Here is a 13,474-nt window from a genome sequence, read left to right on the forward strand (position 1 = left end):
TGCCAGAGGGAGACAACAGTGTTTGGGACCGCAAGAACTCCAGAGCCAGAAATCTACAGGCTGAGAATCATGTCTGCTATGATGGGATTTCTGGCTGACGAATTAGACCCAATGAGTAGATGAAGAAATCTGAGCAGTGTCAGGCTCAATTCATTCCCTATCCTAACTCAAGCCAGGGAGACGATTTCAAAAGGCCCCATTTGGCAAAATATTCTGGTCGTAAGAAAAAAAAAATTCCATTAGACTAAGAGCAGATTGACCTTCCTTGACCTTGGAACTAAAATCTTATTTTTTAGCCTTTTTTCCAAACACTCTTTTAAAATGAAATAAATGCAGTACTGCCTCTATGCCTTCTCAAACAGAGAAAGAAGTTATGAGATGCTTTCTCCAGGAGGTTAAAAAAACGAAAACACTATCACTCTTCTAAATAGAAATCCATATTCTTTATCCTCTCCAAGTGCAGCTTTGTACTTGAAATTTGTACTTTATTAGGGAAATATAGGCAATAAAAAACAAAGAAGTTGATTAAAGAGTTAAGGTCCATAGCAATGTCAGAAATCCTTTACTCTATGAGTTGCTTAAGGCATTCTTAACTGACCACAAGATCATGCAAGTTCATTAATTTCCCAAACCAGGTTATAAACAGCTGCTACGATTGCATAATAGCTGCTAGAGAAATTTCCACTGGCAAAAATGCCATTAAAAAGGAGCCTAACAAAATGGGGGGGGGGGACAAAAATAAATGCATCTAACTACTGCAAAGGCTCACAGGAATATTTTTTTATGTTTTATTTCCAGATGCTTTCCAGGCAACCTAAATTAAATCATGGGAGATTAAATGGCCACTTCAGCCAATTCAAGAAGCCAAAGGATGTGACAAATGTGTATGCTGAAATACCTGTGAGTCAGGGCTGGCTGGTCTACCATGAAATTTCAATCCCAGAATAAGGCTGGCATACACAACGTAATACTAATATGTTTCTGGTGTATTCTCCCCTTCATAACAGAGGGTACTCGTTAAACCAGTGAAATTCAAATATTTAATCTTGGTGTCCAAACCAAAATTAAATATACAGTAATTAAGAAAGAAGATACATTGCTTCCCCAAAAAATTTTTTTTAACCCCAGATAAAAGATACTCATTTAAATATGTAATTTTTGCATAATCTCCCCTTGTAGAGTTCCTGAACCTCTTAACCCCTCCAACACTGCTTGGAACAGAAACATAGTTATTTATCTGCTTCATCTCATTCCTTCTTCCAATCACTCATTCAAAGAAAGGTAATCCCCAGAAGGTAAATGGAAGAGCCCCAGAAGGTAAATGGAAGAGCTTCATGGAATTATCGGCCCCGCCTAACCAGTCCACTGTCATATTTGCAACTTTTTATTATTATTATCTCCTCAGTACTCTGTAATGACCTTCATGGGAAAAGAATCTGAAAAAGAGTGTATATAGGTATACGTATAACTGATTCACTTTGCTGTACACCTGAAGCTAACACAACATTGTAAATCAACTCTACTCTAAATACAAATATTTTAAAAATAAAAAAAGAAGGGATTGTCCCTTCCAGAAATTCACATTAAAAGACTCAAGAAAACAGCCCCCAACCAAGAATGCAACAGCTTCTTTTCAACAGAACAGGAAATTTTGTGGTCTCTCATAAAAAGGTATTTGCTCATACCAGCTATCCATCTTACACATCTTACACAAAAACCTAAGAAAGAAAGTCTATATTTTCATGAAGAACACCCCCACGAAGTCACCGATGTTGAGGCTGTATTTATACTCAAATGTCCCTGAGATGATCCTCTCAGTCATTTTTATATTTGGAGGGCACAGAGACTGGAATTTTCACATGCAAGACAGCTGAGCTTCCAAGGAGACCCAATAAGCAAGGGCACTAAACGAGGCCAGAACCACTCTCTGGCAGCCTCTCAAACATGAGCCAAATGCAAGTCTGTTGAGAGTTGCAGTTTATAGCAGGAGGCTGCTTTCATTTTAGCTCTCTTTCACAATCCTGGAGCTGGGAACCATTATTTACGGGTATTTTCTCCCAAAATGGGTTGACTCCAACTGGATTAGACACTCGGTTAGGCTACTGTGCTCACGCAGGGAAGCTCGTGTCCTCCAGGCCATCCATCAGCTGGCTTTCCTGAGAAATGTCTCAGCGAGGTCCTTCTAAGGCTATTCCACCACTCAGACCTCGGAGCACTCAGAACAGTAGGTTGGGGAGGACAACGGTAGCCCACTGAACAGACCAGCACAAAGAAGAAGAAGCTCTCCGAGTCCAAAGAAGTGGAACATAGAAACACTCTGTATACCCTATTGCAGTACACGAACACTACGATGATTGTTGATAATAAGCAGCTCACAGTGATGCTTTCAGTCTAGACCGACCGATCCTACCATGTCAGAGCCAATCAGCCCCTGGAATACATCCCGTGTGCGGCACTTCTAGCTCACCAGAAGCAACCGTGAACAGACCGGTCTCCCCTTCAAGTCTGTGTGGTGTGAAGCTTGGTGCGAGGGAGGGAGAAGGAGGCCAGAGAGAAAGCCCTCCTGTCCCTTTGTACAGGTCACCGTCTGGTCCATTGGGATTCATCTGGGGTCGTGGGGCAGTTGGGGACCAAAACCAAAAACCAAGAGGAGGAGAGGGAGAAGGGGGAATTACACAAATGCAAAGCCAGACGCAACTGGAAAACGACCTGGCAGCAGATCTGCCCAAAGTGACACCACGGCTGAGTCCCCACGCACACTCAGCCTCATGACACACGCACAGGAAGCCCCGTGAGAAAGAAAGGCGTTCTCTTGCTGTGACCCGCCCGAGAAAAAAGGTACACATATGTGTAAGTATTTAAATAGACCTGCATCCAAAAATAAAGAAGAAAGGGGAAGGCAAAGCTGGTCCCACCCATCCCCTTCTGTCTGAAACACAAACACCCCAGGGCTGCAAGAAGGCAGATTACAGGTTCCGATTTTGCTGGGGACTTTCCCTCTGCAGGCCTGCTGGTCATCTCGAGGCCTGCTGGGAGGAAGTAGGAGCCTGAACACTCGAAGGGGATGACAATGCGTACGGCCCACAAGGCCTTTGGGGTCTTAGGATAGGGAGCTGGGTCATCACTGAGCAGAAATCACCACAAGGCGGCCAGGCCCGACTTCTGTGACCAAAGGCCTCACAAGCATCGCTTGGGAGGGCTTTCTCCTGTCCTCTTCCTATCTGTAATTCTCTCCCATTTATCCATCAGAAGAGTCATCTTTTTCAACTTGTTAGAAATCAGCTAGCTCTTCCTGGATGAACAAGTCCCTCTTTACGACGGACTGCACTTTTGTCAGAAACAAAACAATCTGGACACTTCACTAGGTGAGCCGTGCCTCTGAATGTTTATGTCCTGATCTTAAAAATTGGGGGTATTTAACCTTTTTTGCTTTATAACGTCAGCCAGCTCTATTTTGAACCATTTATTTCACTGTCAGTGAATATTTTATCATTGTCCTAACGGTCATGGCAACAAGAGTACCTTCTTCTGGAAGCCTCTGGCCGCCTCTTTCCCTGGTCCTCTAGCTAAATACACACTTTCACCACACTGCTGAAGACTGGTTCCAAACAAGCTGTGGGTTAACCATCTTCTATCTTCCCAAACCAAAGAAGTCACAGGAGGCTAGGAAGCCCAGGCTGAGAAGCAGGGGTCATTCAGATACCAAGCCAGGATGTGCAGTCTGACCGGGAATATTTAGAACACCAGGATGATGCAGAGACAAGGGCTCTCCAGGAGGGTCTCTGAATCATTTTTATGTGATTGTGTCCTCCCCTTAAGCAAAATCCTCTCCAAGAAAATAACACATACCTTAAAAAACAGCCACAAGCACCTCAAGTTATCACGCGGGGAAATGTTTTACCCAAATAAGAAAGGTGATTGTTCTTCCTGCGAGATTTCAGTTCCACCATGGGCCCAGAGCCTCTGTCATCATGAAGGACTTGGCTAACATTCCATGATACAAAGTTCTTAATATCTAGACATTCTAAGATGGAAAGGCTAAAACTCAGGAATGCCTGGGGCTAAGAGCAAGCGGGGAAAAGTGGGACCTGGAGAGCTCACCAACGCAGGTAATTCTTAGCATTTTCTAGAGCAGAAATCTGACCTACCACGACTGGTCCTCCCCATGCACATGTTGTCTGGGGTCACCACTTCTTGTTTGATGGCAAAGTAGTCAGTCTGCAAGGTGTCTGTCTGCAGAGGGTCCCGGAGGATGACCGAGGGGTAGTCGTTCTCATACTTGAGGGAGAGAAGCTCCTCCGAGCTGATGGGATGGAGGGTCTGGTAGGACTCTGTAATGAAGCTGGGCTCGGAGAACTCCGACGGAGGGACACACTGGGCATGCTCGATACCGTAGCCTGGAAACACAGAGCATGTGCAATTGGAGAGAGGAGAGAGGAGTACCGGAAACAGGTCATTCCTCCCCATTTACAAGGGCCCCGCAATGTCAAACAAGCTGACTACCTTTGGGAATGCAAGAAAAATATTTGAAGTGAAAAGGGCCTGGGTTTTCAACCTTGCTCCACTACTCAAGAGCCGTGGCCCTTGACGACACACTTCCCTTTTCTGACTTGATTTTCTCATCTCAAAAATAGGAATGGTGGGCCTCCCTGGTGGCGCAGTGGTTGAGAGTCCGCCTGCCGATGCAGGGGACACGGGTTCGTGCCCCGGTCCGGGAAGATCTCACATGCCGCGGAGCGGCTGGGCCCGTGAGCCCTGGCCGCTGAGCCTGCGCGTCCGTCCGGAGCCTGTGGCTCCGCAACGGGAGAGGCCACGGCAGTGAGAGGCCCGCGTACCGCAAAAAAAAAAAAAAAAAAAATAGGAATGGTGGCAACCTTCCTCAGGGTGTTGTGATGAAGATCCAATGACAGCATACATGGAAAAAGCCTACCAACATTTCAACCACACAATAAGCTCGTTGTTGTTGTTAGGATAAAAATCATAATAGTAAAAAGATAAAGTGAAAATAAACCTGCTTAAGATGCCCTTTGAAAGCAAAGCCATCAGATAAGCACAGCCCTAGGCTAATTCTCTCCCTCCAGCCACCCCCCCCCCACCCTGATGGCCACCACGGGGCACATAAGAGTTTGGAGGCAAGTCATTGTCTCTCTGTGTGACCTTCATGCTGAAGACATGGGAAAGACCCCAGTGTAGGAACGTGCAGGTGAATAAAACGTGCAGGTAGGTTGAAGCCTTGTGCTTTGTGGGAAGAGCCAAACAACCAAGAGTCTACATTTAAGAAAATATTATTTTCTGTAGAATTACCAGGCAGGGGCCTAAGATGGCCTAGGACAGGGATCCTTTCCTAAGTTCCCGTGACAGGAAGAGCGGAGAAGAGCAGGAGGCGAACTTACTAATGAAGTAATCCGAGGTATAGCGCGACTCTGGGTAGGGAGGGTTGACTCCATTAACTTGGTACGGCTTCACATCCTCTGCAACAGACAGGGGAGGAATGAAACAAAGAGGTCAGCATGCAAGCAACGCTCAGCCCACGAGGACCCTGGACAAAAGGACCAGAGCCATCTCAGCCCCTCTTCGCAGAAATCTGCATGTCCACTAACTGAGCTGGTGTTGGAGTCTCCCCTGACTGGGGCCTTGTCTAGAGACGAGCTCGCTGAAGTATGGCTAAGTTTATGATTCCAGTAGCTGCAGAATGGGATTTAGTATCTTAGAAAGTGCATTCTGCGAGTAACCTCTAAGGGGTGGGAAGGCACTCACCCTCTTTCGGATGTATGCGTGTGCCGCCAGCAGCCAAGGCTTGAAGGCATCTTGGGAGGTTACCAAAACCAGTCGCCAACACTCAAACTGATCAGGTCCAAAGCTTTTCAGAAATAAAGGACAATCTCTAGGCAGGTAGATTTTAGAGCCTCCATTTCTTCCAACAGATGTCTGGTTTTTGTTTTGTGTTTTTTCTGTTGCCCTCAAATGTCAAGTTCAGGCCCACATAAGATGCTAGTGAGGTGACTCTACTTAGTGAACTATGACAGGGCTCATACAAAGAGAGAGAAGAGCCACATACAAACTCCTGTCCAGGTGCCAACCTCTGTAGGAATGAGAATGGAACATAGATGAAGGTAACCAAGCAGAGGAAGGCTCTCTCCATGGAACTAAGGTGAGCTTGTGGATCGTCTAATGGCCCTGGAATCTGGTGGTGGCCCCTGACCATTGTATGGAACAGTCTGATTACGTTTCACTGTAAGAATCAGACATAAAGACAGAGGGCTGGTTTGGGTTTCTCCTCAGGTATTTGATAGCTTGTTGGGAGCAGAGACTGCTGGGAAAACAAGTTTATGCCTGCACAGAAAAACAGTTCCCAGCTGAGATAAAATGATTAAACTCTGCTTTAGCAGCTTATCAGATTAAAACATCCCCTGTACCTTTGGCCTGCCACCCCACCCAGAAAAGCTATGCTTTTTCGGCGCTGGGTTGCCTTAGTTTAATCACAGAACAAAAGCTGTAGCCTCGATACAAACGTCACGTTCAGCTGTTCAAGGACCTGAAGAAGGACGATTCTCCTGCCTCTCTCCCTTGAAAATGTTGTGAGATGTCCTCAAACCCACTCCATTATTTCCTAATTCTCCTAAATTTGCTTCTATTATTCCTTTGCAGGAAGGTAGGCCAGAAGCGACCCCACGAGTCCGCATCATTACACAAAGAACACAGGACAGGAAGCTCGACTGAAAAGACCTAGGTTTAAGGAAACAAGTGATGTTGAGGAAACCACCTAACCTGTCCTCATTTTACAGACAAGGACACCGAGAGAACATGCCCTTCCCACGTCCCAGGGTTGTTTTGAGAATCCAATGAGAAAAACGTAGTTTCAAGCACTTCGGAAACAAGGAGGTGCTGTACAGATGAGTTATAACTGATCAGAGGCAGGTTTAGACACTCCAGGACAGCTGGCTGCCCCAGGGTGAAGGCTGGAGGGAAACGGTGAATTAGCAGCATATATTGGGGCGACACGGTCTGGTATGCCCCCCCACTGCTGTGTTTATAAGCCAATGCTTGCATCAGATCTGTTCTGAGCCTGCTGTATCTTTTCCCTCTATACACAGGTGCTCACGTCAACACGTGCAGGTGGTGTGTGTGCAGTTACACCGAGATCACGGCGTTGCTTCGGGGAAGGCCAGATTCACCTAGTTCTCGACTCTGCTTATTTATTTATTTTTCAGCAGAAGCTGAAGGGAAGGGGAAAAAAGAAAAAGATAACACTTCTGTGCCCAGAGGAGTCTAATTTGGGTCTCTCCTGGGCATTGCAGAGTGGAAAATATCCTTAAACAAAGGGAGGTATTATATGGAATAAAAGTGCTAAGCCTGAGTTCTGCTCCCTGCCCCCCTCCCCCCGTCACCGCGTCTGCGCCAGGGCTTGGAGCTGGTGACCACAGGGAAAGGGTGGGCCTGGGTCAGAGAGGGCAACAGGCTTCTAGGCTTACAGTCAGCTGGAGGGCACTGCTGACTGCTGGTAACTGCAATTTATTTTAAGAAGAAATTCAGAAAAATAAGCGCAAAAACACCCAAGTTTGCCGCCTGCTGCTGTTTCTATACTCAGCCAGGACTGTGGTACATGAGTCACTTGGTCCAAAAAGGTTGGAAGAGGCTGGTAGGAGAGGCCATGTCATTACAAGGTTGCAACACGGCGTCCTGACATAACCCCGGTTTCTGCTCCGGATGGAAAAGGTGTACCTCGCGACTGCAATTCCAATCCAGTTAGTGGGCAGAGAAGCCTGCTTATTAAGAAGCTCTGAGAAACGAAGCTTGGATGTGGCCATGGATCAAGAGAATGTGTCTTAAGATTATCAAAAAAAAAAAAAAAAAAAAAAAGAGAGAGAGAGAGAGAGAAAGAAAGAAAAACTCTCTTGTTGCTGGCTGTGGGCACTGCTTATTCAAACAGTACATGAGTCTAAGATAAAGATTGGGATCAGAACTTTGCATACCAATAAGCTTCAGGAGTACAGTCTAGCTAAAGATTAAAATTGGAACCTCCAGTACATAGAAGAAAAAGAAACGAACATTTATGGAACACTTGCTATTTACCAGGCACTGTCTACGCCGTAGACCACACGTGCTGTGACTGGATGCCCAGGTGATGGCATCGACGTTGCACCACTGGGCATGCTCCCAGACCTACTCTCGAAGCCACGCCCCACGGCTCCCACCTCACCCTGCCCCCAGGCATTTACCTTTCTGCAGGATCTCCAGATGCTCCCACAAGATGTCCCCAACGAAGTCTGGGGCCAGCTCGAGAAAGCAGTCTTTCCCCAGTGCGCAGAGGGCTGCCCCGTTCATACAGAACTTCTGGAAGTCCACACCCTTTAGGCTGAACTCATTGACAGCCCACATCACCCAGTCCCGAACATGGGTCTCTGTCCACTGCCGGGGGTCTGCGGGGAGAGATCAAATGACGTTCCAGCAGATCGGGCTCTTAACTCTTCCCCGAGCCTCAGAGACAACACAGAAGCATCTGACCTTCACTGAGGATGTTCTCGGATTCATAGAATTAGGAATGCCTGATGGGGGCATCTTCCATAACCCTCCCCCCACCCCCACCCCCGCATCCAACAGCCCCATCTTCTCTATCTTGCCAGCTAGAAGATCACTGTCATCAGCTAAAAAGTAGCAGAGTATTCTCTACCCTTAGAATCTTCCAGGAATCTCCTCTTTCACTGCCTTATTTCCATCAGACTTTTTTAAAGCCTGGGGGACAAGGGGACAAATGACTTCTTTAACAGCAATAATAACAAAGTCAAGTGTGCTCTGGACGTTGCACTCACCTCTCCCTGCTCTTAACTCTTATAATTTACTTGAGACCATTATGCTTAATTATTTTTATCTTAGTTAATCATGGTTAGCCGAGTTGTCCCTGGGTATCCAAGGAGGATTGGTTCCAGAACCCCCTCGGATACCAAAATCTGTGGATGCTCATCTCCCTTATATAAAAGGGCGGGGTACAGTCAGCCCCCTGTATCTGCAGATTCAGCCAAGCGAATCCGACCTGTGGTTGGTTGAATCTGCCAATGAGGAACCCTCGGAGGTCTGACTGTAATAATCACAGCAATCGGTAACAGTAAGCCATTCAAATGATACTTAGTAATAACGACATTATTAGATACCTGTATTATACCAGATACCCTTCAAAATATATACACATCACAGGCCCTGCGTTGAGCAGAAGTGTAGGACAGACGATATATAATCTTCACGCATGACCCCTGGTTTAACATGACTACACCAGCTAATGACACTTAAAGAGCTCGGATGATGGCAGGCTGTGATGCCTACAGCATGCCTGCTCTCAGAGTTACCCCCCTCAATCTAGACGATGACTTTATGAGATGTTGGAAAACCCAGTGGTCGGAATTCACTGTATTCTGCCTTGTGATTGGGCATTGCTGTCAGCTGAGGTTTGTGGGAAAGGAGAATACATGGAAAGGTAGACTGATACACTCACAGAATCTACCAAAGGCTTGCGTCTGGCAGGGTGGAAGCCTCTCATGCAGCAGTAGCACTGGCCTGGTCTAAAGACAGCTTTTGTTTCTCTTATTCAATAGCAAAGTGTTCTTTCTGCTCTCAACTGTTCAGGAAATGCTGCTTGGTCAAGGCTTAAGTCTTCCCCCATCATTTTTCCTTTCTGACAACGCAGGTCACTTCCCCTTACATTCCCGAATAAACCCTTTTGGATGAGAACACCCAAAGGTAAACACATTTCACCAAAGGACATGGAAAAGAAAAGAGTAAATTCCCAGAAATGCAGCACATTGAGTTCATCCAATGGTGGCCCAGAATGACTCCAAGACCATGCCTTCCAAACTTGTCTGTACTATGGAGTCTCTTGAGAAGCTTCAGAATTACTGATGCAACCAGCAGTTGTGACTTAATTGGTCTGGGATCTGACCTGGACTGTGGAATTTTTTGACGATCCCCTGTCTAATGTGCAAACAAGTTTGGGCACCACTGCCCTAAAACCAAGATGGCAGGGGCAAGCCTGGGAGATGAAGGAGCATCAGCATGCGTCTATGCTTGTTCCAACAGATGTCTGCAACGATCTGTGGCTGCTGACTGAAGTGTGGTGAGTAATAATGTCTATCTCACCCAACAGGTGAGAAAACTAACCATACCTCAAAGTCTGATCCCATCCTCTCTCCTTCCAGCTACAAAACCTACCTTTTGGAATTCCCAGGCGTTGCTGCTCTTTAGAGAAACCACTGAAAGTAGCTTTCAAGGCTTGAGACATCATTTCTTTGCTGCTTGGAGTTAAGAGTGGAACATCTGCACATTCCATATCTGTAAGGAAAAAATATCACATGAATACTAACAAAAACGAAATAGGTGATGGATGTTAGCTAGACTGATGGTGGTGCACGTTGTGCAACAGACACAAATATCAAATCGTTATGTTGTATACCTGAAACTAACATAAGATTACATGTCAGTTATACCTCAATTTTAAAGATAAAACTAAATAGGTAATTAACGACCCATAAAATATCATAGAGCATGAATGGTCTGAAGAAGACAAGCTGAGAAATAACTGTAGTAGCATCCTCACCAGGGCACGTAAAATTTGGGGGGCTTTCCACAATGTGGTAGGGCCCATAAAAAAAAAAACCAAAAAACTAAAAACCCGACTCTTGCCTCGTACGCCCTGCCTCTCTGACAAAGTACGTGTATTCTTTCTGTATAGCTCTACTAACTCCCCCACAGCCCCTACCCATCCTTCACGCTCACTGAGAACACTAATGTTTCTACACACGTGCTGTTACCTATGAAAAGGAAGTAACAACATTCGTTCAATAAATAATTATTTAGCATTTGTTACACGCAAGGGATTAGAGAAAGAACAGTGAACGAGACAGTAACGATCCCTACCCTGATGGAGCTGGATATCAGATTCTGGCAGGGAAATCAGTCATTAGAAAAACTATTTACACAATTCAAATACAATGTCCGTAAGGGCTTCATAGGAAGAGTAGAAGACGCAATGTTAACACGTAACAGGGAGTCCCGCAAGTCTGGAGGAATCAGAGAAGGCCTCCCTTAGAAGTGAGATGTTCGACCTGAGACCTGAAGGATACACAGGAGTTTTTTAAAAAACGACTCCAGACCAGTGGTTCTCAAAGTGCGGTCCCCAGACCAGCCATATCAGCATCACCTGGGAGAACGCAGCCCCACCCAGGCCTCCTGAATCGGAACCTCTGAGGGGGCGGAGCCCGGAAATCCGTCTGTAACACAGAATCCAGGTAATCCTGATGAGCACTAAAATTAGAGGGCTGTGATCCGAGATAAGAGAATAGCGCAAATGAAGGTCCTGAGATGGGGGAAGAGGGGAACCTTGGCCTGTTTTAGGATCAGAAAGATCCATGCAACTGGAGCAGAGTGATCAAGGGGACAACAGCTTGAGAGGAGGCTGAAAACGTAAGTAAGGAGTGTGTTAAGGAATTTATAATTGTATCCTGAGCAAAACAGGCATTGAGAGTTTTATGCAGAGGAATGACATGACTACATTTTGCCTGAAGAATATCATCTTACGGTAAGTCTATTTTTATTTTATTTATTTATTTATTTTTGGCTGCATTGGGTCTTCGTTGCTGCGCGCGGGCTTTCTCTAGCTGCGGCGAGCAGGGGCTACTCTTCCTTGCGGTGCGCGGGCTTCTCATTGTGGTGGCTTCCCTTGTTGCGGAGCACGGGCTCTAGGCACATGGGCTCAGTAGTTGTGGCTCACGGGCTCTGGAGCGCAGGCTCAGTAGTTGTGGTGCATGGGCTTAGTTGCTCCGCGGCGTGTGGGATCTTCTCGGACCAGGGATCGAACCCGTGTCCCCTGCATCGGCAGGCGGATTCTTAACCACTGCACCACCAGGGAAGCCCCCGGTAATCCTATTTTTAAATTTTCAAGGAACTGCCATCCTGTTTTCTCACAGTGGCTGCATGATTTTACAGCCCCACCCCAATGCACAAGGGTTCCACCTCCTTGCCAACACTTATCTTCTGCAATTTTATAGTAGCCATGCTAATAGATGTGAAGTGGTATCACACTGTAGTTTTGATCTGCATGTCCCTAATTATTAGTGATGTTGAGCATCTTTCCATGGGCTTATTGGTCATTTGTGTATCTTCTTTGGAGAAATGTCTATTCAAGCATTTTGATCATTTCTAATACAATGATTTGTCTTCTTGTGTTGAGTTTTAGGAGTTCTCTATATACCCAGAAGAGCTGCCAGCAGGGTCTTGAAGAGATATTTGTACACTCGTGTTAATAGCAGCATTATTCACAGTAGCTAAAATGTGGAGGCAACCAAGTGTCCATCAACAGATGAGTGGATAAGCAAAAGGTAGTATATACGCACACAGTACAATATCATTCAGCCTTACAAAGGAAGGGAATTCTGACATATACTGCAACATGGGTGAGCCTTCACATTATGGTAAATGAAATAAGCCAGTCATGAAAAGACAAACCATATAAGGGACTTAGAATTGTCAAATTCATAGAGACAGCAAGTAGAATGGTAGCTTCCAGGGCCTGGAGGGAGGAGGGAATGGGCGGTTGTGTCCTGGGGACAGAGTTTCAGTTTTACAGGATGGAAAGAGTTCTGGAGGTGGATGGTGGCAAAGGTTGTGCAACATTATGAGTGTATTTAATCCCACTAAACTGTAACTTAAAAATAGTTAAGTTGGTAAATTTTAGGTTATGTTCACTTTACCACAATTTTTAAAAATGGGTTAAAAAAAAAAAAAAGATTGCCTTAGCTGCCGGTAAAGAATGGTTTAGGAGGTAACTCCAAATGGATGCAAGAAGACTTGTTAAAAAGCTCTTGCATCAGTTGTGGTGAGGGATGATGGTGGCTTTAGCTAGGAAGATGGCTCTGCAGAAAATGTAAGTGGTCAGATGTGACATGCATATAGGAGGTAACACCTATAAAACTTGATTTATGTAGGTGGTGAAGAAGAATGAGGGATCAAGATCTGCAGATTCACAAATGTGTCCTCCTTTGCTATTGCCACGTGCACCTTTATCTCTGCTGTGTCCCTCTTGTACTTGCAGACCATGTGCAAAGCCAAGATACATAGATATGGTTCAAGTTAAAAATCCTCCAAATTCACCTCAGGCACAATTTCCAACAAAAAGCAAACAAGCCAAGAAATGACTTGGGAATTCCTACTAGCTGTCCTGTGACCTTTAGACAGCAGTGCACTTTACTGCAGTAATTTCCAGAAGCCCTCTTGCTCACCCTGACTCTTCAGTGTATCATATGGAACTGACAGAAAATGGCGGGGCCACTGGAGAAGTTCCTCTACCAGCCATCTCTAAACCCTGGCTAGTTAAACAGTTCCCTGGATGTAAGTAATGTGTTATTGGCTGGATAAAATGGAAACATAGGAGGGAAAAAAATGATAATTGGTGACCTCTGAAAAAAGAGACAAATATATTGCCTCTGAA

At 45.6% G+C, this 13,474-nt stretch overlaps 1 protein-coding gene across 2 annotated transcripts in view; it reads right to left on the minus strand.

The window, feature by feature from the left end:
* The window catches only part of ETS1 (ETS proto-oncogene 1, transcription factor), a 66,714-nt gene that overhangs the window by 23,335 nt on the left and 29,905 nt on the right, over positions 1-13,474 (minus strand). For both annotated transcript variants that reach the window (XM_060103002.1, XM_060103001.1), the window contains exons 2-5: positions 10,201-10,320; positions 8,220-8,420; positions 5,394-5,471; positions 4,149-4,397 (exon numbers count right to left, since the gene is read on the minus strand). In XM_060103002.1, coding sequence (XP_059958985.1) covers positions 4,149-4,397; positions 5,394-5,471; positions 8,220-8,420; positions 10,201-10,320 — 648 coding nt within the window. The remainder of the gene's footprint in view (positions 1-4,148; positions 4,398-5,393; positions 5,472-8,219; positions 8,421-10,200; positions 10,321-13,474) is intronic.

The sequence above is a fragment of the Mesoplodon densirostris genome, chromosome 7 (assembly GCF_025265405.1).
Source record: "Mesoplodon densirostris isolate mMesDen1 chromosome 7, mMesDen1 primary haplotype, whole genome shotgun sequence".
In the NCBI taxonomy this organism is placed as follows: Eukaryota; Metazoa; Chordata; class Mammalia; order Artiodactyla; family Ziphiidae; genus Mesoplodon; species Mesoplodon densirostris.